The sequence below is a fragment of the Urocitellus parryii genome, chromosome 7 (assembly GCF_045843805.1).
Source record: "Urocitellus parryii isolate mUroPar1 chromosome 7, mUroPar1.hap1, whole genome shotgun sequence".
Taxonomy (NCBI): Eukaryota; Metazoa; Chordata; class Mammalia; order Rodentia; family Sciuridae; genus Urocitellus; species Urocitellus parryii.
The window spans coordinates 22,189,057-22,213,295 of record NC_135537.1 but is presented as its reverse complement, the minus strand read 5'-3'; the positions used below and the strand labels follow the sequence as shown (position 1 = coordinate 22,213,295).

At 39.5% G+C, this 24,239-nt stretch overlaps 1 protein-coding gene across 2 annotated transcripts in view; it reads left to right on the top strand.

The window, feature by feature from the left end:
• Slc30a8 (solute carrier family 30 member 8) overlaps window positions 1–23,674 on the top strand; it is a 44,120-nt gene extending 20,446 nt beyond the window's left edge. For both annotated transcript variants that reach the window (XM_026393889.2, XM_026393890.2), the window contains 5 exons: window positions 9,711–9,864; window positions 13,981–14,131; window positions 15,739–15,844; window positions 22,058–22,192; window positions 23,529–23,674. In XM_026393889.2, the coding sequence (XP_026249674.2) occupies window positions 9,711–9,864; window positions 13,981–14,131; window positions 15,739–15,844; window positions 22,058–22,192; window positions 23,529–23,674 (692 nt within the window). The remainder of the gene's footprint in view (window positions 1–9,710; window positions 9,865–13,980; window positions 14,132–15,738; window positions 15,845–22,057; window positions 22,193–23,528) is intronic.
• Window positions 23,675–24,239: the final 565 nt, after the last annotated feature.

Genomic DNA, 24,239 nt, shown 5'->3' with positions numbered 1-24,239 from the left:
GACTAACTACAGACTACAGGTTTTCAAGTTTAGAGTGATAGGAAGTTCTAATTTCATATTAAACAATTTGCCATTGCAGATATTTTGGGATTGCTTTCCCTTTATATTCAGAGAGAGATGAGATAATAAAAGCAATAAAGAGTTTGTCACCGTATAATCTGAGAATGCTTCCACCGTTCCTGAACAGAGCCACACTTGAAAACCATGAACCTATCATTTGTTTATATAATTTTTTTGCATGTATTTCATTCTTTTTTTTTTTATTGGTCGTTCATAACATTACATAGTTCTCAATACATCATATTACACGGTTTGATTCAAGTGGATTATGAACTCCCGCTTTTACCCCGTATACAAATTGCTGTATCACATCAGTTACCCTTCCATTGATTGACATATTGCCTTTCTAGTGTCTGATGTATTCTGCTGTCTGTCCTATTGTCCACTATCCCCCCTCCCCTCCCCTCCCCTCCCCTCCCCTTTTCTCTCTCTACCCCCTCTACTGTAAATCATGTCTTCCATTTGTATTCTCTTGACTTACCCCTCCTTACCTCTTATATGACATTTTGTATAACCCTGAGGATCGCCTTCCATTTCCATGCAATTTCCCTTCTCACTCCCTTTCCCTCCCACCTCTCATCCCTGTTTACTGTAAATATTCTTCTCAAGCTCTTCGTCCCTACCCTGTCCTTGTTTACACCCCTTATATCAAAGGAGTCATTTGGTATTTGTTTTTTAAAGATTGACTAGCTTCACTTAGCATAATCTGCTCTAATGCCATCCATTTCCCTCCAAATTCTATAATTTTGTCATTTTTTAATGCAGAGTAATACTCCATAGTGTATAAATGCCACATTTTTTTTTATCCATTCATCTATTGAAGGGCATCTAGGCTGGTTCCACAGTCTTGCTATCGTGAATTGAGCTGCTATGAACATCGATGTAGCAGTGTCCCTGTAGCATGCTCTTGTTAGGGCTTTAGGGAATAGACCGAGAAGGGGAATAGCTGGGTCAAATGGTGGTTCCATTCCCAGCTTTCCGAGAAATCTCCATACTGCTTTCCAAATTGGCTGCACCAATTTGCAGTCCCACCAGCAATGAACAAGAGTGCCCTTTTCCCCGCATCCTCTCCAGCACTTATTGTTGTTTGACTTCCTAATGGCTGCCAGTCTTACTGGAGTGAGATGGTATCTTAGGGTAGTTTTGATTTGCATTTCTCTGACTGCTAGCGATGGTGAGCATTTTTTCATGTACTTGTTGATTGATTGTATGTCCTCCTCTGAGAAGTGTCTGTTCAGGTCCTTGGCCCATTTATTGATTGGGTTATTTGTTATCTTATTGTCTAATTTTTTGAGTTCTTTGTATATTCTGGTTATTAGGGCTCTATCTGAAGTGTGTGGAGTAAAGATTTGTTCCCAGGATGTAGGCTCCCTATTTATCTCTCTTATTGTTTCTTTTGCTGAGAAAAAACTTTTTAGTTTGAGTAAGTCCCATTTGTTGATTCTATTTGTTAACTCTAGCGCTATGGGTGTCCTATTGAGGAATTTGGAGCCTGATCCCACAGCGTGTAGATCATAACCAACTTTTTCTTCTATCAGATGCCGTGTCTCTGATTTAATATCAAGCTCCTTGATCCATTTTGAGTTAACTTTTGTGCACGGCGAGAGATAGGGATTCAGATTCATTTTGGTGCAGATGGATTTCCAGTTTTCCCAGCACCATTTGTTGAAGATGCTATCCTTCCTCCATTGCATGCTTTTAGCCCCTTTATCAAAAATAAGATAGTTGTAGTTTTGTGGATTGGTTACTGTGTCCTCTATTCTGTACCATTGGTCCACCCGCCTGTTTTGGTACCAGTACCATGCTGTTTTTGTTACTATTGCTCTGTAGTATAGTTTGAAGTCTGGTATCGCTATACCGCCTGATTCACACTTCCTGCTTAGTATTGTTTTTGCTATTCTGGGTCTTTTATTATTCCATATGAATTTCATGATTCTTTTATCTATTTCTACAAGATATGCTGTTGGGATTTTGATTGGCATTGCATTGAACTTATAGAGAACTTTTGGTAATATCGCCATTTTGATGATGTTAGTTCTGCCTATCCATGAGCAGGGTATGTTTTTCCATCTTCTAAGGTCTTCTTCTATGTCTTTCTTTGGGGTTCTGTAATTTTCATTGTATAAATCTTTCACCTCTTTTGTTAGGTTGATTCCCAAGTATTTTATTTTTTGGGGGGATATTGTGAATGGAGTAGTTGTCCTCATTTCCGTTTCAGAGGATTTGTTGCTGATATACAGGAATGCCTTTGATTTATGCGTGTTGATCTTATATCCTGCCACTTTGCTGAATTCATTTATTAGCTCTAATGGCTTCTTTGTAGACCCTTTTGGGTCTGCTAGGTATAGAATCATATCATCTGCAAATAGTGATAATTTAAGTTCTTCTTTTCCTATTTTTATGCCTTTAATTTCTTTTGACTGTCTAATTGCTCTGGCCAGTGTTTCGAGGACTATGTTGAACAGAAGTGGTGAGAGAGGGCATCCCTGTCTTGTACCAGATCTTAGAGGGAATGCCTTCAATTTTTCTCCATTCAGAATGATGCTGGCCTGTGGCTTATCATAGATTGCTTTTACAATGTTGAGGTATGATCCTGTTATCCCTAATTTTTCTAGCGTTTTGAACATAAAGGGATGCTGTACTTTGTCGAATGCTTTTTCTGCATCTATTGAGATGATCATATGGTTCTTATTTTTAAGTCTATTGATGTGGTGAATAACATTTATTGATTTCCGTATATTAAACCAGCCTTGCATCCCAGGGATGAATCCTACTTGATCATGATGTATAATTTTTTTGATATGTATTTGAATCCGATTCGCCAGAATTTTATTGAGGATTTTTGCGTCAAGGTTCATTAGAGATATTGGTCTGTAGTTTTCCTTCATTGATGTGTCTTTGTCTGGTTTCGGAATCAGGGTGATGTTGGCCTCGTAGAATGAATTTGGAAGTTCTCCCTCTTTTTCTATTTCCTGAAATAGCTTGAAAAGTATTGGTGTTAGTTCCTCTTTAAAGGTTTTGTAAAACTCTGCTGTATACCCATCCGGTCCTGGGCTTTTCTTAGTTGGTAGTCTTTTGATGGTTTCTTCTATTTCCTCTATTGTTATTGGTCTGTTTAGGTTGTCTATATCCTCCTGGCTCAATCTGGGCAGATCATAGGACTCAAGGAATTTATCTATGCCTTCACTATCTTCTATTTTATTGGAGTATAAGGATTCAAAGTAATTTCTGATTATCTTCTGTATTTCTGAAGTGTCTGTTGTGATATTGCCTTTTTCATCCCGTATGCTAGTAATTTGGGTTCTCTCTCTTCTTCTCTTCGTTAGCATGGCTAAGGGTCTGTCAATTTTATTTATTTTTTCAAAGAACCAGCTTTTAGTTTTGTCAATTTTTTCAATTGTTTCTTTTGTTTCAATTTCATTAATTTCAGCTCTGATTTTAATTATTTCTTGCCTTCTACTTCTTTTGCTGTTGTTTTGCTCTTCTTTTTCTAGGATTTTGAGATGAAGTATGAGATCATTTATTTGTTGGTTTTTTCTTTTTTTGAGGAATGAACTCCAAGCAATGAATTTTCCTCTTAGAACTGCTTTCAATGTGTCCCATAGATTCCGATATGTTGTGTCTGTGTTTTCATTTAACTCTAGGAATTTTTTAATTTCCTCCTTGATGTCTTCTAAAACCCATTGATCACTCAGCAACCTATTGTTCATTCTCCAGGTGATGCTTGCTTTTTCCTTTCTTCTTTTATCATTGATTTTCAGTTTCATTCCATTATGATCAGATAAGATGCATGGTATTATCTCTACCCCTTTGTATTGTCTAAGAGTTGCCCTGTGACATAGTATATGGTCTATTTTTGAGAAGGTTCCATGTGCTGCTGAGAAAAAAGTGTAGCTACTTGATGTTGGGTGGTATAGTCTATATATGTCAATTAAGTCTAGGTTGTTAATTGTGTTATTGAGTTCTATAGTTTCCTTATTTAACTTTTGTTTGGAAGATCTGTCCAGTGGTGAGAGAGGTGTGTTGAAGTCTCCCATGATTATTGTATGTTGGTCTATTAGACTCTTGAACTTGAGAAGAGTTTGCTTGATGAATACAGCTGCACCATTATTTGGGGCATATATATTTATGATTGTTATGTCTTGTTGGTGTATGGTTCCCTTGAGCAGTATGAAGTGTCCTTCTATATCCCTTTTGATTAGCTTTGGCTTGAAATCTATTTTATTAGATATGAGTATGGACACTCCTGCTTGTTTCTGCGGTCCATATGAGTGATATGATTTTTCCCAACCTTTCACCTTCAGTCTATGTATATCTTTTCCTATCAAATGCGTCTCCTGTAGACAGCATATTGTTGGGTCTTGTTTTTTGATCCATTCTACTAGCCTGTGTCTCTTAATTGGTGAGTTTAAGCCATTAACATTTAGGGTTATTATTGAGATATGGTTTGTTCTTCTATCCATATTTGTTTATTGATGTTACTAAACCTGATTTGTTATCCTCTTTGACTACTTTCCCCCCTTTACTGTCCTACCTCCCATTGTTGGTTTTCAATGTTATTTTCCATTTCCTCTTCCTGTAATGTTTTGCCAAGGATTTTTTGAAGAGATGGTTTTCTAGCTGCGAATTCTTTTAACTTTTGTTTATTGTGGAAGGTTTTAATTTCATCTTCTAACCTGAAGCTTAATTTCACCGGATACACGATTCTTGGTTGGAGCCCATTGTCTTTCAGTGTTTGAAATATGTTATTCCAGGATCTTCTAGCTTTCAGAGTCTGTGTTGAGAGATCAGCTGTTATCCTGATTGGTTTACCCCTAAATGTAGTCTGCTTTCTTTCTCTTGCAGCTTTTAAAATTCTCTCCTTATTCTGTATGTTGGACATCTTCATTATAATGTGTCTAGGTGTGGATCTCTTATGATTTTGCACATTCGGTGTCCTGTAGGCTTCTAGGATTTGGGATTCTGTCTCAATCTTCAATTCTGGGAAGTTTTCTCGTATTATTTCACTGAATAGACTGTTTATTCCTTTGGAATGGAGCTCTGTGCCTTCCTGTATCCCAATGACTCTTAAATTTGGTCTTTTGATATTGTCCCATAATTCTTGGATGTTCTGCTCATGGTTTCTTAGCAGACTTGCTGAGCTGTCTATGTTCTTTTCCAGTTGAAATACTTTGTCTTCATTGTCTGATGTTCTCTCTTCTAAGTGATCTACTCTGCTGGTAGTATTCTCAATTGAGTTTTTAAGTTGGTTTATTGTTTCCTGCATTTCTAGAATTTCAATTTGTTTGTTTTTTATTACCTCTATCTCCCTGTGAAATTGATCTTTTACTTCCTGGATTTGTTTGTCAATGTGATCTTTCATTGTCTGATTTTGCTGTCTCATGTCTTCCTTGAGACTCCAGATCATCTGAAGCATATATATCCTGAACTCTTTATCTGATATTCCATCTGTTGCAGCTATTACCTCTTCTAAAGTTGAGTTGACCTGCATTGCTTGTGGTCCTTTCTTTCCTTGTCTTTTCATACTGCTCGCGTTTCTTTCTGCTTGGTGCAACTGTTGTGTTTTGAAATTTACCCCCTATTTATTTATGTTGCTCTTGTATACTTGAAAAGTCTCCCTTGCAGGTGCGGGCGGCGGCTGTGCCCCTACTCCAATTGGGGTGACGTGTCTACCACGCTGGCGGCTCTCTGGGCCTGTTCCGGGAGTGGAAGGCGGCTCTGCTCTGTCCCTATTCCAATTGGTGTGTCGTGACTACAATGCTGGCAGGTCGCTGGGCCTGTTCTGGGCGTGGGCGGTGGGCTTGCTGGCGGGATTCCACCTAATGGCAGTCCCTAACCTCCCTGCTTGCTAATTAATGGCTTCTCTGAGGCGCCACGCCTTCTGTAGCTGCGGGGCAGGCCGCGCGAATCAGTTGGCCTGGATCTCCGGGGTCCTGCTGCTGGCTGTTTTGATGTTGCAAGCTGTTGGAGAGTGGTGGTGTATTCTTCAGCTTTCCCGGATGGTGGCCGCTGACTGCCTGGATGGAGTGTCCGCTGTTTTGATGTTGCACTCTGAAGGAGAGTGGCGGTGTATCCTTCAGCTTTCCCGGATGGTGGCCGCTGACTGCCTCGGTGGAGTGTCCGCTGTGGGGGATGGGACTGTACCGCTTCCTTCCCCTTCTGAGAACCCGTGCTCGGCCCAAGGGTCCGTGTGGGCTTGGCTGGTGGGATTCCACCTAATGGCCTTCCCTAACCTCCCTGCTTGCCAATTAATGGCTTCACTGAGGCGCCACGCCTTCTGTAGCCGCAGGGCAGGCCACTCGAATCAGTTGGCCTGGATCTCCGGGGTCCTGCTGCAGGCTGCTGGGATCCCTGGCACTCTATCACTTTGATTTTTTCTGCTTGCCCCTCCCCCAGCGCTGGCTAGCCAGGTTTCCTTTTGGCTGCTACCGGGAGGAGGGGTTGGAGGTCAGGTGTCTCTGGTTTCCCCCTAGCCTGTATGGAGGCTCAGCTTGATACTCCCTCTCCCGGCAAGCCTAGGAGAGATTTTATGCGAATTCCCGCTGTCTGGGGGGTGAGCTGAATGACACCGACCTGTTTTGATGTCGCACTCTGAAGGAGAGTGGCGGTGTATCCTTCAGCTTTCCCGGATGGTGGCCGCTGACTGCCTCGGCGGAGTGTCCGCTGTGGGGGATGGGACTGTACCGCTTCCTTCCCCTTCTGAGAACCCGTGCTCGGCCCAAGGGTCCGTGTGGGCTTGGCTGGTGGGATTCCACCTAATGGCCTTCCCTAACCTCCCTGCTTGCCAATTAATGGCTTCACTGAGGCGCCACGCCTTCTGTAGCCGCAGGGCAGGCCACTCGAATCAGTTGGCCTGGATCTCCGGGGCCCTGCTGCAGGCTGCTGGGATCCCTGGCACTCTATCCTGTATTTCATTCTTACCAATTCCATTGATCAGAGCTGTTTTGTAAATGTAGGTTAGTTTTTAAACACAGGATGGACTCAGAATTTAGGTCATTTAATGCCCTTTGTCAACTTGGTCATGGAAATCCATGAACGTTGATATTCCAGAAGACCAAGGCTGTTCAAAAGAACCCTCTGCTACAAGAGAAAATATTTTTTTTTTTTAGAGAATTTTAATATTTATTTTTTAGTTTTTGGCGGACACAACATCTTTGTTGGTATGTGGTGCTGAGGATCGAACCTGGGTCGCACGCATGCCAGGCGAGCGCGCTACCGCTTGAGCCACATCCCCAGCCCCAAGAGAAAATATTTAATAATTGAGTATAATATGGCTATTGAGAACTTTAAATGTGGTGGTACAACTGAAGAATAAGAGTGGTTTTTATTTTAAACATTTTCATTTAAGTAGCCACACATGATGGATGGCTATCATGCTAAGTAGAAATATAAGTGAGCCCATCCTAGTCCACCCACAAACTGGTCTGACCAACCTGATGGCCTTACTCATCTCATGGTTTTCTTAGCAATCATAGTACAATTTGTCAGTGGTTCCTGAGGTGCTTTGGTGCTTTTAAATTTAGTTTTATTTTAACTAGTTCCTTTTGGATTTCTGTCCTGTTGAGACCTGACTCTTGTTTCTTGGTGTTTGGGCTTTACCATCCCAGCTCCTTGTCTCACTGTACCTCTCTATTCCTGGCTTTAGAGTGAGACGTGCTCTATTTCCATATCCTGATTTGGATTCTTACAGATAGGATGTTTGAGACTTGATGTCTCTGAATCCAATTTCTGTTTCTAGATAACCATAAATTCTTGAGTGTGGTCCTTATTAATTTCTGCAAAGGGAGTTTTAAATAGTCTGAGCAGACTAATAAAATAATAAATATTTTTGAGTGTTTGCTATATGTCATATTGGTTTCTCAGAGTTCCCTTATCAAAGTGCTTCAAACTGGATGGCACAAATAAAAATTTTTCATCTCACAGTTCTGGAAAACAGAAAGCAAGGATCAAGACATCAGCAAGATTGGTTCCTTCAGACTGTGAGTGAAATCTTTCTGAGCTGCTGGGGTTCCTGGGTTTGTAGATCCCTGCTTTAATCTTTACATGTTGTTTGTCCTGTGAGCATGTCTGTATCCAGATTTCCTCCTAGAATAGGTATAACAGTCATATAGGATTATGGGACTACAATATGGCCTCATCTTAACTAATTATATCTCAAGGACCCTATTTCTAAGTTCACAGTATGAGGTACTAATAGTTAGCACTTCAATAGATGAGTTTTGGGGGGACACAATTCAACCCATAGCATATATGTTAGACATAGATGGCATTATGTTTTTAATATTTATTTTTTAGTTTAGGTGGATACAATATCTTTATTTTAATTCTATGTGGTGCTGAGGATCAAACGCAGTGCTTCATGCATGCTACCTGAATACTCTACCACTGAGTCACAACCCCAGCCCCATATATGACATTATTTATAGATAAGGAAACTCAGGCTCAGATAGGTCAAGTGACTTGTACAAAGTCACATGGTCAGTCACTGACAGACCATCTGCATCTGATACTTGAACTCATGCCCTAAATACCTGCACCAGCATTTCCCATAGTATGAGAAAATATTACATGGATGGATGGATAGCAGATGATTTTAACTGTCATATGGACAGTAATTACACATCCTAATATGCATCAGAAAATAAACCAGCACATCAAATTCATAATTTCATGGATAAATTTGTTTAGGAAGAAGCTGAGGGTGCAAAGTTGAATTTCTTTGAAGAAAACGTGAAGTGACTAATGAGACAGGTGGCATTTGAATATGGAAAAAGCCGTAAAGGTTGTATGTAAATGACAGAGGTCTGGGAAATAATAGCTGCACACTGGGTAGCAGTGCTTTACCTCACCCAGACTACAGGGAACTGACTTCTGAGATTAGTTTAAAGCAGGTAAGGATGACAGTATGGAATGTACCTGACCAGTGATTCACAGAATATTTCTAGACCCCAGTGGGTCTTTGGAATCCCCTAAAGAGGCTGAGTTAAAGATCAGGGTAGGTGTGAAGCCATGCCTAAGTAAGCAAAGGTACTTTCCTCCGTGGGTAGATTGAACACTATCTTACCTTTAATATTAATGTAACTGTCTCCATTCTGATGCTTCTTTTCCTTGCAGTAGCTCTTAAAAGGCAGTTAGGGTGTTGATAAGGCTCTGAGCTCGCCTTTGTGTTTACAATATGTCGGGTTGGCAAATGAAACTCATTTTCATCAAGTACGATTTTATTTCACTAAAGGTGCCGGTACTGGCAAGTTGTAAATGTTTTATGGTAAAATTAAGAGTTTCTAAACACATTTTACTCGTTGTGTCTCATTATTTCATCCCCTAATAAGTTTCGATCATTTTAGCACCTGTTTAAATTAAAATCCCTGAGGAAAATAGTGAGGGCAGGCAGCAATTAATATGTTCTAAAGATGCTAAAATTGCTTAGAAATGTGGCTCATAATGAACTCAGACACTGGTGTTTTACTAATGCAACATTATAGTGCCTCATGTCAGCTCTAAAATCCACCCACACTTTTGCTTCATGAATCACTGAGTGAACTAGTTTGAAGCTTCTTTCTTTAGGGAGAAAAGCAATCTTATGACTCGAGTATAAGTAGGTGATGTGTGGGTCATTTGTGAGGAGTGTCCTTGTGTGTTTACATCCCTAGAGATCCTTGGTGCCCTGCTGTCCATCCTTTGCATCTGGGTGGTGACTGGTGTGCTGGTGTACCTAGCCTGTGAGCGCCTGCTGTACACCGACTACCAGATCCAGGCGACTGTGATGATCGTCGTTTCAGGCTGCGCAGTTGTGGCCAATATTATGTAAGTCGCCCCCATGCTAAGAGCCCATATGGTTTATCGTCAACCCTGTCTAGTTGAGGACTCTTTTGGAAACTCATCTACTTGTGAAGATGATAACAGATCTGTCACAGTGTTCCAATGGCTCTAAAAGTGACATTAAGGCTATAGACTAAAAGAGATTTTAAATATTGGCTTCTATGACCTACCCATTTTGAAAGTTTCCACTGCACCGGAGACAGAGCCAGGATCTTTTGATACACATTATCGGGCTTAGGATTCACAGCACCCCAACTTCACTGATCAGGAAATTGTACTTCAGTGCATGAAATAGAGTGCCAGTTATGGAGAGTCAGTGTTTGAATCCAGAACCACAGACCCAGAATTGAGCTCCAAGCCATTCCAGGCATGTTGATAGTTCCATTGGGGATAATACTTTCTCCTCTTTAATTTTTTTTTTTTTTTTTTTGGCTGAAACAGATTATGAGTTCCCAGAAAGTTGAGTTAAAAGGCATCTTAGAGTTTATTCACTTCAATTATCCTTCTACTTTTTAATGCTCTTTTCCAATATCTCCATAAAATTGCCATTAGTTTTGTATATTATCACAGAACTAATAACAGGGAAGTTATTTTCCTCAAAACCAATATTTTTATCTTTGCTTCACTGTGCCTGCATGAAAATTCTTCAAGATACGTTAGCTAGACTCTCCCTTTAGTTTCTACTCATTCTCTCATCCAGGCAACCTTAAATCAATCTTATCAGAAATGATGATTGAAAATCTCTTGCATATAGGTTTGCTCTTCCCAAAGTTAACTACTGGATTACACATGACAGTGGAGTTTGAATCCCAGGGTTTTGATACTTTTGAGTTAATTTTCCCCTTCTTACTTGATGATCTAATTCTAAAACTATCTATCCATCCATCCATCCATCCATTTATCTATCTACCAACAATCCACTACCTATCTACCTATCACCTGTAGAAGACAGAAAAATGACACTCCAAATATGCCCATATCCAAATCCCTGGAATTTCTGAACATGTCAATTTACATAGCAAAAATAATTTTGTAAATGTGAGTAGGACTCTCAGATGAGGAGATCATACTGAGTTTTCCACATGGTTGCATGTAGCCATGTGGGTCCTAAAATGAGGAAGGTAGAAGTTCAGAGAGAAGAGCAGATGCTACACTGCTACACTACTGGTGCTGACACTGAAGCTGGAGGGAGGGACCTGGGACCATGGGATAGAAGTGGCCTCTAGAAAACGGACAAAGCAAGAAAATAAATTCCTTCCCACAAATCTATCAGGAAGAATGCAGTTCTGCAACCCCACGTTAGACTTCTGATTCCCAGAACTAGAAGATAATAAATTTACATTGGTTTAAGGCATTAAGGGTTTGTGGTAATGTTACAGCATTAATAGGAGACTCATATACGGGTTGAACGTCCTAATCCCCAAACCCCAAATCTGAAATGTTCTAAATGCAGAAACTTCTTGAACACCCACATCTGCTCAAAGTTTCAGATTTTTGAGCATTTTGGATTTTCAGATTAGAGATGCTTAATTCATAAAGTCTATGCAAATATCCTAAGATATGACAAACTCAAAAAATCCAAAACGCTACTGGTGCCAAACATTTCTGGTATTCAACCACGACTACCTACTTGTCATCTAGCCATCTTGCAGTGCAGCTTGATACATGTCATGAGGTCAGTTTTTACATGGGAGTGAAGAAGACAGCGATGGAAGAATGGTGCTTTGAACAGAGGATTCTAAGAGAGGGCACAATGGAATCTCTGGAATTCAGGGACAAGCTGAGCACGTTCAGTTCGCAAATGCTGCCTTGTGTCACTAAGTCTTACATCCTGGGGCTGCAGTCCCCCACCTCTCAGTTCATGAACTATTGTTCCGTCTCAGAGCTAAAGGATCAACAGAATAATGTTTAATCTGCCATCACTAGCTAGATCCTCTCTCCTACCAGCTAACCTGAAGCTGCATTTCACATTGGCACTGGAAGAAAGAGTGTGGGCAGATCAATGCAAATCTATCATTTTGAGGAGATAAATGCTCTAGAGCACATGTACTGCTGACTGGGGGTCAATAACATCATCTTTGCATAAGGAGAACAATATGTCCTCAAGGCAGCAGGAAGAATGAAAGTATTAATAATTTCCAGAGAGTCATATGTCACATAGGTTGTGTCAATGCTACACAAAGATGAAGGATATTCCTAGCTAACTGCCACATCAGTCTGGGACTTTAATGATGGAGTTCTACTTTCAAAATAGATACCATCCAAGTTTTCTTTTTACTGCGACTGCTTTTGAACATTGACCTTAACCTTGCAAGTACTTTTCATTCTTAGAAAGACAAGGGAATTGAAAAGCCCTGCCTTTCTTTGTGCAAACAGATAGTTATTTATGGATAAAGGTGCTGAGTGACTGTAATGTTTTCTCCAAGAACTGAGATCGCAGGTTGCAAATTCTGCAAGATATTGTAGTGATTGAATATGGAGAAATCAGAATTGCAATTTGCAAATAAATTTGGAATAAATCTATTCCTTGGGGACCCAAAATCCGGACAGAAAATTCTAGTAGAAGTGGTGAAGGGGTTCTGTGATGAAGGGTGTAGACAGAGCTTTAAGGCTATTGCAGGCTAATTTTTTTCTGCCTAAAATATTCCTTCCTTTCATAACCTTTTAAATTCAGCTCACTTGCTATATCTCTCTAAGTCAGGCTCCTCCGTTGGCATTATCCAAAGCAGCAATTCTTAGTAACCATATTATAATTAGAAATTTCCATTTGTGTTAGTTTGTGTGTGCAGGCACGTGTGTGTGTGTGTGTTTGTGTGTATGTGTGTAAAATCTTTGCTGTCTCTAACACAGTTAAAGCTGCACTAGGGAGGGACTGCATATATTTTTATTCACTATATAACTGAAGTATTTAATAGCACTTGGGGCACGAGTTCTTAAGAAAGTTTTACCTTTTTAAATAAAACAAGTAAAAGGGTGAATGACACTGTGATGATCACATATGGTAAATCTGGAAGAGTGTCTGTTAGCTGCCAGTCACATTGGGCTGTCTAACTTTGAATTGTAACTCATAGCTAAGGTGTTTCTATCCAAACACAACAATCTGAAAACTATGCCTTCTGTAATGATCACATTTTGGCACACAGCAGTCATTACACCTTGTGGTGATGGCTTAAGACTTAACAAACACTTTTACCTGCAAAAGGACTATATATATATATAGTGTCCCAAGCAATAAGAGGTTTTTAAAAAGTCTTTATTCCAAAATGTTCCAAAAGGGTATTTGGCAAAACATTCCTTGTTGACCATCAGTGAAACAATTCTCCTTTTATTTCTAGTATAAACTTTGTGAATGTTATAGATAAATAGAATCAGTTGCATAATTTTTAGTGACTACTACTTTATCACCTTGACTTGGACAAAAGATGCTACACTTTGCAATACATTGTATATGTATGTGTGTGTGCACGCATGATGTACATAAACAAGTACTTTTACAACATATTAATGTATCTTTGCTTCTAGATAAATAACTGTATATACATACACAAAACACTCTCACCATATGCCATTAAGAAATTATTCAAATTTTAAATGCTCATAGAAATGAACAAAATTAAGTAAAATAAAAGTTTTTTAAAAGTCCCATGATGAGATTCATTCACTATTATTTTGTTTTATCCCTTTCCATTGCTTTTTGCATTTTAAACCAGTACATTAAATCAAGCTCTCCCAAGCTCAGCTTTAAGTATAAATCAGTGGCTGACATTTAGTAGATAATGAAATTTTTCCTTTTCATTGTAAAATGTTTGATTTTTATCAAAGAAATGTTGCTTTCCCATTTTAATGTGAAAGAGAATAACATTAGGTGGATGAATGAGAAAACTGAGGTAAATTTTTATAGTTTGTCCTTGTGTGAAAAATTTAAAACTCTGTGATACACCTGTATTCAAACATAACTCCAAAATGATACATTGCAAAGCATACTTTTTTTTAAACTACCTGCCATTTTGAATAATGTGTGCTATTGCCAGCTCCTTTGTTCTGCTGCCTAGGTTTGTAAAGGCTAATCTCACCTGTGCCAAGAATATTGTTGTCTTTCAGACTAGCTGTGGTTTTGCACCAGAGACACCTTGTCCACAATCACAATGAAGTACAAGCTAACGCCAGTGTCAGAGCAGCTTTTGTGCATGCCCTTGGAGATGTATTTCAGAGCATCAGTGTGTTAATCAGTGCTCTTATTATCTATTTTAAGGTGAGTGTAAGTGAATGTACCCATATTGTAGTAATTACATGCATTAGCACAGAGGCTGACCCTCCAATATTGCAAATACCAACAACCTTATCTGAGTTTATCTATACAAACTGCTTTGTGAGATTAAAACAAACACTCAAAGCCTGAAACCTGAGTCTTTCCCAAATTTCTAAGAACTATGTCTTTAACTATTGGGCTGCCAATCTTTCAAAAAAGCAGTTCCTTTCGCCATGCCGTTAAGGTAGACAACAATGAAACTATTAATACCTTAGAGTTCTTAGGTAGTAAGCAACAGAAAAGATCTCTGACTCATTTAAGAAAAAATAAATAAATAAACACGTGTATTGGCTGAAATCTATTGACCGTATTTCAGGACGGAAATCAAGGTAGAAATATGGGCAAGTTTTGGTATCTAAATTTCATAAATAATAACAACTTCTGTCTCAGGCACCATGCTAAAATAAATGTGACTTGACCAATTTTTTTTTCCTGCTCTTGTCGCTGCTGAGGATTTATATTTCTTGGAAGGGGAGTCCAGTCGACCCTAGTTTGGGTCCTGTGCCTGCCACCTGGTTGGGGAAGATTAAGCACCTGATGATTCCCCTGTCCTACCAATATTGCTCATAAGCAGAAGGGTTTGGTTCCCCCCAAAGCAGGATTCTAATTCAAGAACCCTCTCACCCTGAACAAATAAATATGCTCTGCAGATTGCTATCTGTTAATATCAAGAATGAACAGGGGTGGGTAAGGGAGGGTGGGGAGGGAAAAGAAGGAAGGAAGCTTTTAGCTCTTACCTTTTGCATCATAATGGTCCAATTTGCAGGGACTCTTTACTGTCTTTCCTAAGATATAAAAATATGTAAGCAAAATCACAGACATATATGAATTTGAGAAAATGTTCCTTGAAAACTTCAAGACTAAGGCAGAAATATTTTAAACTTGGAAGAATTAGTGGAGTTTGAGAGACCCTTTACAAAGGTTAGGTGGATGCTGAGTTTCTTAGAGAGTGGAGCCTGGACTTGCCTGTGGCATTGAATTTCATCAAGGGAAGAACAGTAGGTGTTTTCCGCCAAAGTTATGGGATCCAGTAGAGAGAGAGAGAGAGCAGGAGTGACACCTTTGCTTAGACCCTTAGGGCTGTGTCACAGATACCTATCTCAGAGTATGTGTAATAGAGGAGAAGGAAAGAAAGAGACTAACCCCAGTACACCAAGACCAAGGGCTGGTTGCACTTGGGACAAATGCAACCTCTCAATAAATGATATCCTTTCTTGTCCTCATCATAATTAAGGCTGAACAGTCATTGCACATTGTGGGCATCTTTGTGCTTGTTTTTTACACATATAGAGAATTTAAATCAGATCTCTTAAGAATGTCTTTCACTTTCATTTTTGAATAGTCTCTACTCTTTGGTCACTGGTAATTTAGAGCTGAAAGGACAGATTGAGTCTTCAGGAAGGATATCTTGCCTTTGTGTTGGATGTTAAGTGTCAGGGGGACAAATGTGTGACTGGGAAAGACGGGAACAGGGAACTGCAGCTATTTTATTAATCAAGCTTTCTCCAAGAGAACTATGAATTCAGTTAACCAAAATTGCTGTTTTTTAGCCAGACTACAAAATAGCTGACCCAATCTGCACATTTATCTTCTCCATTCTGGTGCTGGCCAGCACTGTCATGATCTTAAAGGACTTCTTCATCTTACTTATGGAAGGTAGGAGAGATCTCATGATTATTCCTAAGATCAATGCTTTTGTCCCTATGATCACACAAGGGGATGGCTGCAAGGTGTGCTCACTGTTAATTTGTATTATGGGAAAAATTATAAAGCTGATAAGGAATTTTTTGTGAAAATGAATGTTTGATTTTTATTTATATGGGAACAGATAAAAAGTGGCTTCTACTTGTATCTCGAGCAACTGTTAAATATCCCACATCATAAATATGGTCAGTGTTTTCGCTGCTGTGACTTAACAGATCTGACCAGAACAACTTATGGAGAAGGAAAGTTTATTTGAGGGCTCATGGGTTCAGAGGTCTTAGTCCATAGAAGGCCAGCTCCATTCCTCTGGGCTCTAAGAGAGGCTGAACATCATGGCAGAAAAGTGTAGCAAGAGGGAAGCAGCTCACATTGTAATCAGAAAGTAGAGAGACTCCACTTGCCAGACAAAAATATATATACCCCAAAGCCACACCCCAATTCCCACCTCCTCCAGCCACACCCTACCACTTCATTTACCACTCAGTTAATCCCTACCAAGGGATTAAATCACTGATTGGGTTAAGACTCTTACAACCCAATTATTTTGCCTCTGAACCTTTTTGTACTGTCTGTCTCACATGTGAGCTTTTGGGAGACACCTCACATCCAAACCATAACCGTAAGTATAAACATTAACAGTGGAGAAAGATATTGCCAAAATATAATTATATTCCTAATGATACCTGGAGAAGACTTAAGAAAGACAATAAAAATCTACCTCTCAGGCAACATTATATCTGAACATTTATGTCTGATTGTGGTTTGAAGTACAAGAACACCAGGGTGACTTATTTGTCAAGTGCTTACTGAGCTCTGACTGCGGGATCATGTGCTCAAAACTACAGCTACAGAGATGAGCTAAGATGAGACTTGTTTCTGTCTTCAAGAGTGAAACTTTAGTTAGGGGAGAAAGAGATAATTCAAATAATTACTCAGAAATGGAATTGAAGTGCTACTGAGAAATGGTGTGGGAATTTGAACAGCGGGGGTAGAGAGACAGGCGGTCCCCGGGGTGTGCTGAAGAGGTGATGTTTTTTGACTTGCTCTCCCCCTGGTAGGATCTCATGCTAATTAACCTCATTCAACATAGCCAGAGTCTAGTCCTGATGACTCTTCTGGCTGGTCTAGCTCCTTGGATCTTCTAATTAGTCAGGAAGAGATGAAATGCCTTCACTGTCAAGAAATTTTTCGTATGACTAAAGCTTACTGGCCACCTCTCCTGATATTATGCATTTTGCTGATTTTCTTTTCCTTTGGCAAAAGTAGTTGAAGAACTGCTAGTTTTTGCCCTTTCCAGGCTACATCTTTACTGGCAGTTAGGTTGGAGAGAGATTGTGCAATTGAAAAGGTAGAATTGCAGAGACTTCAGTTCAAATCCTAGCCATGAAAGTTCAAGCACTTAAGTTCAGGCTTAATTCTGAACTTCAGTTTTCGCTTTGTAGTGCTGTTGAGAGGATTAGATGGATCTATGGCATCATTTCTGGAACACAGTGGGAACTGGATATGTACAACTTCTTAGCTAGCTTTTTAGTTTGACTAGAATATAGGAACTATAAAGCTAGGTTGTGGAAATGAACCCTATACTGCATATTATTCTCACATCAAGAAAGTCCCAATTCTTGGCCACAAGCTGTGGCCATAGACCTGGTCAGTCATTGATACTAATGACCTCCAAAGAGCTAGATAAGAGAGTCTTGATCAGAATAAATTTATCTTTGTCACTGGAAAAACTATTTGATACTAGGTGAAATGGGGAGAGCTACTGACTCACAGTGATGTTATCTTAGTGTACAAGTTGAGTAGCCATTATCCAAAATACTTGGGACCAAAGTGTTTCAGGCTTTAGAATTTATTTTTTAACATTTGCATAATGAGATATCTTGGAGATGGAACTCAAGTCTAAATGTAAAATTCACTAATGTTTCACACACACCTTGTGCACACAGCCTGAGGTAATCTTATGCAATAGTTTTAGTGCTCCTGCATTTTGACTGAGACCCATTCTTGTAGCCTCATGTTGGTTCTGAAAAAAATTTTGGATTTTGGAGGATTTCAGGTTTGGGGTTTTAGTTAGGGAAGTTCAATGTACTAAAGTAAATTAGAGGCATAAGTTACTTGATTATATTTGCAAGGTGATTTATCATCATTACATTGACAGTTTGTAATGAACATAGATGATGTCATATTTTCTATTCTACTTATTAGAAAAACAGATATTACAGAGGATTTTGCTTAAAAAACTCTTGATAGACTGAGCCAGCAGTTATCAAACTTTGGAGGCATCAAAATTACTTAGAGGTGTTATTGAAGTGCAGATCACTGGACCCAAACCCACAGCTCTTGGGTCAGTAGGTCTTGTGTGTGAGAAGGGGCTGAAAGAGCAAGAATATGAATTTCTGCCAAGATGTTGATGCTGCTGGTCCCAGCACCATACTTTGAGATTCCTCCATGAGGAGAAGGATGATGATAGCTCTGGGAATTATCTGGAAATCTCAATCAGATCTGGAGGTTTGCATCATATCAACTATCCAGATAATTAAAAGTATCCAAAACAAAAAGAACTTTTCTTTTTGTCCAGCTCATTTTGAGTCATGGTAGACCAAGTCCCAGAGTGCAGTCACCTTCAGTAACACTATTGAGTGCACATTTAAGAATTCTACTCCTAGTGGGCACCATCATTATTGGCAGATAGTGCTATGACACTAAAATGGATAATGGAGATGAACATTCACTACCCATTTTCTAAACTGAGTAACAAATGAACTTTCTGGCTTTGAACTTGAGAATATTTGGTCTATCAAATCACAGGTGCCTCTATTTTCTTTCCTGAGGGCCAAGTACTAAGCTTCAGCAATTGTCACTATTATGGAAATTACTGACTTACAGAAAGATCAGAGAAAAACTGAAGTACAATTTAAGATGATTGTTTTCCACCCCTCCTATCTCAGAAAAACTCTTCCCTGGAAATTATCTCTTAAATTTTTAAAGGAACAGTACAGAGTCTGGGCTATCTTAGCTAATTAATGAAAATGGCAAGTAACTCTTTACTGGAAGACACCTAATTTTTAAAATTAGTTCAATATAAAATAATTCCATACCTGGTAAATTTTTTAAATAATACAGAAAAGTATAAAATAATAAATTGTTTCCCCATATTTCCACCTCTAAATTCTCAATCCTGTGTTTCAGGGGTCACTTCTATTAATAAGTAAACACACATTCATACATCTTTCCCAAAACATTCATTCATTTGCTTGCCTTTTTTAAAAATAAAATATGAGATTAAATGATGTTATTTATTTGTTCTATATCTTGCTATCCTTCACTTGGAGATATTTCATATTACCACATAAACAATACCCCATTTTTTTCATATCTGCAATTACTCCACTGTATGAATGAATGTTTTTCCTTACAGTTGGCATTACAAACAGTGTTGTGGTTACCACCACTATATGTGCATGTTTTTAACACTTTGTATCAGTGGAATAATTCACAGAATTAGTATTTTTTGTTTCAAAGTTATATGTATTTTAAAATTGGTTAGATTGGCTACTTTTACCCCAGATACCACATCAATTTCTTTGTTACTAACAGCATGTGCAAACACTCACTTTTTCACATCCTCATCATCATTGAGTATTATCAAACTAGTGATTCTTTTCTCCTTTGACAATTGAAGCATTATATATTATTGATTTTATATGTAATTCTTTAATTATTGTGGCATTGAATGTTATTTTCAGTTATTTATTAGCCATGGAAGTTAGCTTTTTAACATCTGTTTTAGATGTTTTCCTGGATACATTAATATTTTTTCAGACTTTTTCTCAATAAAAGAAGTTTCTAGGCTGTGCTGGAGCATCTGCATCGTGAGGGACATGCCTCCTGCTTGACAACCTTATATCTTAGTATAAAATAAGTAATGGTGGCCTTTTGTTCTCCATAAAAGAAAAAAAGTAAATGTCAAATTATAATGACATCCTGACTTCAAGGGTCCTAGATGACAACAGGTCTTCACAGAGTCACCTGAAACTCCCCCAAAAAGATGACACATACTAGTTCTAAGAATGAAATTTTTGATTCCTTTGCCTAAACTCTTACCTTCGCTTGACATGTCAATGCTCAGAGATTCTGAGCTCTCTGTCACTTATCTGTGTGGCCTTAACAATGTTCTTAAGTTTTCTAACCCCTATTTCCTCAGTTAAGTGGGAACTACAACATTGACAATTAGCCCATAAATTTCTTAGGACTCTTAAATAAAATAATTGTTATAAATAAAGTGTTTAGCACAAACCTTATACATGATAGGTACTCAATAAAGACTTTTGTTATTTAGAAAATAACAATTTGCCTTAAGACTTCATGTATACTCTATGATTCATCTGAGGCAAGAATTCCTTTAGTTTCATTCTAGTGCCCTGAGACTTTTGTTGCTCATAGAGTAAAAGGACATGTTGATCAGCTCTTCGTTACTTCCATGGTACAATAAAAATGGGGTTAAATCAAACTCAAGCCCTAGAAAACTTTGAGTTAGTTAATCAGGAGAAAATCCCCTATGAGAAGATTCTTAAATCTTGAAAAGGGTAGGTTAGGATTCCTTATTTGTTTAAATAGGTGGGTTTTGGCTCTAAATGCTCATTATAATTATCTGATAAGTATTTTAAGAGACTTATATCCAGGCTCCAGAGAACTAGATTTAATTGTCTGGGGAGCCTTGATATATTCTAACATACAGCAAGACTGAAGAACATGTGAGGTCATGCTACTCAGGGACGCACAGGTGTTAGTGTCATGGTTCTTAATCTCACCTGTGTAAAAGACTCACCTGATGAGCACTGAGGTTGGGTCTCCTCCCCAGAGAGCTGATTTCATGGGTCTTGGGAGTAACCTTGTCATCAGGATTTCTAAACTGTGCCCGCAATTTTGATGTGCACACAAGGTTCAGAACCACCCGAAGATCTGGGGGTTTCAGAACCTCACCCATGGAGCTTTCCATTAGGGGGCCCAGAACGGAGCCAAATCTTTATTATTTTTAACAAACACCTCAGGTGTTTGCATTGTGCATTATATAGAGTTGAAATAGAGGCTACAAATGAATCATTCTTAGACATATATTCTACAGATCCTCTTTGGGTCTTCTTTAGCTGACAGGGATTTTACTTAACATGAGATTTTACCATTGTTGTGCTGGTTGGATTGGTATTTTTCCAAAATTTTTTTTTTTGGAAAGTTTTTCCAAAATTTATTTTTTTAATTCTTAATAATATTGAGTTGATTTCTGTTTTTCTATTCCAACCCACCATTTCTTTCTCTCTCTGAAGTTAGCCAGAGAAATTGTCCTTACACATTCATGTTCTGTCACCTTCTATATGACAGGTCTTGCAACATTTGAAAAAAGTGATCACACATCTCTTGGCCTTCTCTTCTCCAAATTAGAGACACCCAGTTCCTTTGCCCAAAAGAAGAGCTGGTTGACTGCCAGATTTCCCACCTTCCTGTATTCCCCACGTAGTTTCTTTAGACACAAAGATGACAGTCAAACTATTCCATGTTCTGACCCAGCCTCTGAATGCAGACTAATGTAGTAAACTAATGGAATATTTACAAATAAAATCATAAGATGGTATTACAATGTTAGGATCCTCTATTAGCACAGTCCAGTATGTGACCTGGTAGATAACCAACATTTACAATTTACAAAGACCCGATATCTCTTGAAGGGCTGGCTCCTCAGAGAACTCTGTGATCTACAAATTGTTCTTATCATACCTATTTTACTACAAATATGCTGAGGATCAGAGAAGCTTCATAATTGGAGTAAATTCACAATAGTTGTAGGCAGGATGCTAACCCAGGATTCATTGAATATCAAATCCCACGTCGCTTCATTTTGCTTTCCAGAGTGCACGAGGATAATTAGGAAAAGCACAATTAGTTTAATAATAGACTAAGGATGATTACTGTTGTTGATTGTTGCATAGTAAATCCTGCAAGGATCCTGCCTGTGAACTTCTGATTGATGGTAAACCTTTGGAAATAGTTGGATTTGTAAACATTTGAAGTAGGAAGCCAGAAAAGGGGAGGGCAAGTGGGCGAGGGCTTGGCAGCGCAGTTAGCCATCTCCACCAGTTGAGTAACGACGCCTCCTGCTCCTTCCATCAGGTGTACCAAAGGGCCTGAATTACAATGTTGTGAAAGAGCTCATCCTGGCAGTCGATGGCGTTGTCTCTGTGCACAGCCTGCACATCTGGTCTCTAACAACGAACCAAGTGATTCTCTCTGTTCATGTTGCCACAGGTCAGTGAGTTTTGTAAACACCCCTAGGCAAAATTCCATCCTTGTCCTGAAAAGTCAGTAATTTCTCTTCTTTTCTGAGGGCTGACCTTAGTATCCATTGCCTGTCAAAACAGTTGTCAGTGGTTTGTACTTTGAAAACCCATCCGTTTATGGTGGTTGTCACAGCAACCATGATACCAATGACATTCTCCAGGCTGATTGCAGTGCAATACAAAAACCCCAAATGCCTCCCCAACTTCAAGGCCTTGGACTCTGAAAATTCCATTTCCACCTGTTTGGCTTGGTGTCTGACCACTAAAAATACAGAAAAGAATTTAGCAGTAAATCTTGATCGAATCCCTGCTGTGTATAAGATGCTCTGCTCAGTGCGGATGTTAGAGGAAGAGACTGAGGCCCCAACCATAAAATTCAAACTAGCTAACAGATGTGCTGGGAGAATTAGGGCAGGTCCTTCCCTGGATGGTTAGAGATTCTGTGACCATGTGAGACGATTCTCAGGACATTATACTAATAGCTACTTTTTTTAAAGCAGAAGATGATTTTGTCTCTGAAATGTCTCAGAGCTGGGAGAAATAGGAAGTGGGAGGTCTTTCACTGCCTCAGGAGAGAGCTTAGGCCAAGGATGATGAGTTAGGCTGCTAAAACATAGCTCAAGAAGTTACTTAGTGGCAGAGGGACAGGGACACCAGTGACCGTCATTTGAGGGCTATACTTCTCAGACCTTCTCATCTTCTCCGAGGGGCTCAGATCTGGCTTCGGGGAATTTACAGCATTCTCTACACCCATATTTCACTGCAAATGAAAGAATATAGTAAACAATCAGGTTACCGGGGAAGGGACTTTATAGCCTCTTGATACCATTTGGGACAGGAAAAAAGATGGCAGTGGGGGTAGCTGCTCTAAGAGAGGTCTGTGGGGAGCTCTGAATGCTTCCTGCTTCCTGTCACTTGCCTTGATATAAATTCTAATTAAATCCAAAACTGCAACCCAGAGATCCCTGGGGGCTGGTGAGCAGGACTGTGTAAGAAATAACAGTTCTATCTCGGCTCTTTCAGGGTTTGTCTCCCCTCCATACTCAGCTCCTGGGAGTGCCAGGCTCCAGAGGTAACTATGGGCAGGAAGAGTTCCCATAGTGACAGGGCACTTTGCTGCACTTGAATGTCCCCTGCCTTGTCTGTGTGAACATAGCAGAGCCAAAGTGGCTTCCTCTGAGTGCTCTGCCTATGCTGCCCAGCTCCCCACCCCCAGGCCCAAGACAAAGCATTTGAAGCTGAAGCCTTAGCCATGGCTCATGTGTGTAATCAATGCTAATCTCACCCTGGTTCTTTATCAACAGCAGCCAGCCGGGACAGCCAGATTGTCCGGAGAGGAATTGCTAGAGCTCTCAGCAATAGCTTCCCTGTGCATTCACTCACGATTCAGGTGGAGTCTCCAGTCGACCAGGACCCTGCCTGCCTTTTCTGTGAAGACCCCCGGGACTAGCTCAGTCACACTGTCAGCTTCCTCTGTTTGATAGACCACAACATGCTGCTAGGCAACTTCTGAAACATCAGAAATAAGTAACCAGAGGAAGAATTTTGAGAAAGTCACGATACAGTGTAATGCACGTTTTATTCTGAAGATGCATATAGATCCATCCGTCAATTGGCTTATATACTCACCAGTAGCAGAGTTCAATTACAGGAAGGGTGCAAAGGTTATTCTTAACTGGCACCAAGATAACAGCTGTTTGTAACCATCAGCAATAAAAGTTTTACCTCCCTCCAATAAAGCATCCTGAAAATGAGTAGGTAAATACGAATTGAAGAAAGTCTTCTCTCTTCAGTGGAAGAGACAAGTAGCCACAAAATTCCCCCCAAACCTCATCAGGGGTAAAAGGGAATCTAGAGTCATTAGAACTTGATTCTTCCATCATCCTTAGCTAAGGTGACCTGGGGCAAACATCTTCTGCTCCCCAAAACATCACTATTCACTAAATGGGGTAGAAATTCTCTCTGTCAGTCTTGAACACAAATTACATTGTCATGTGTCTGAAACTGTTGAATTG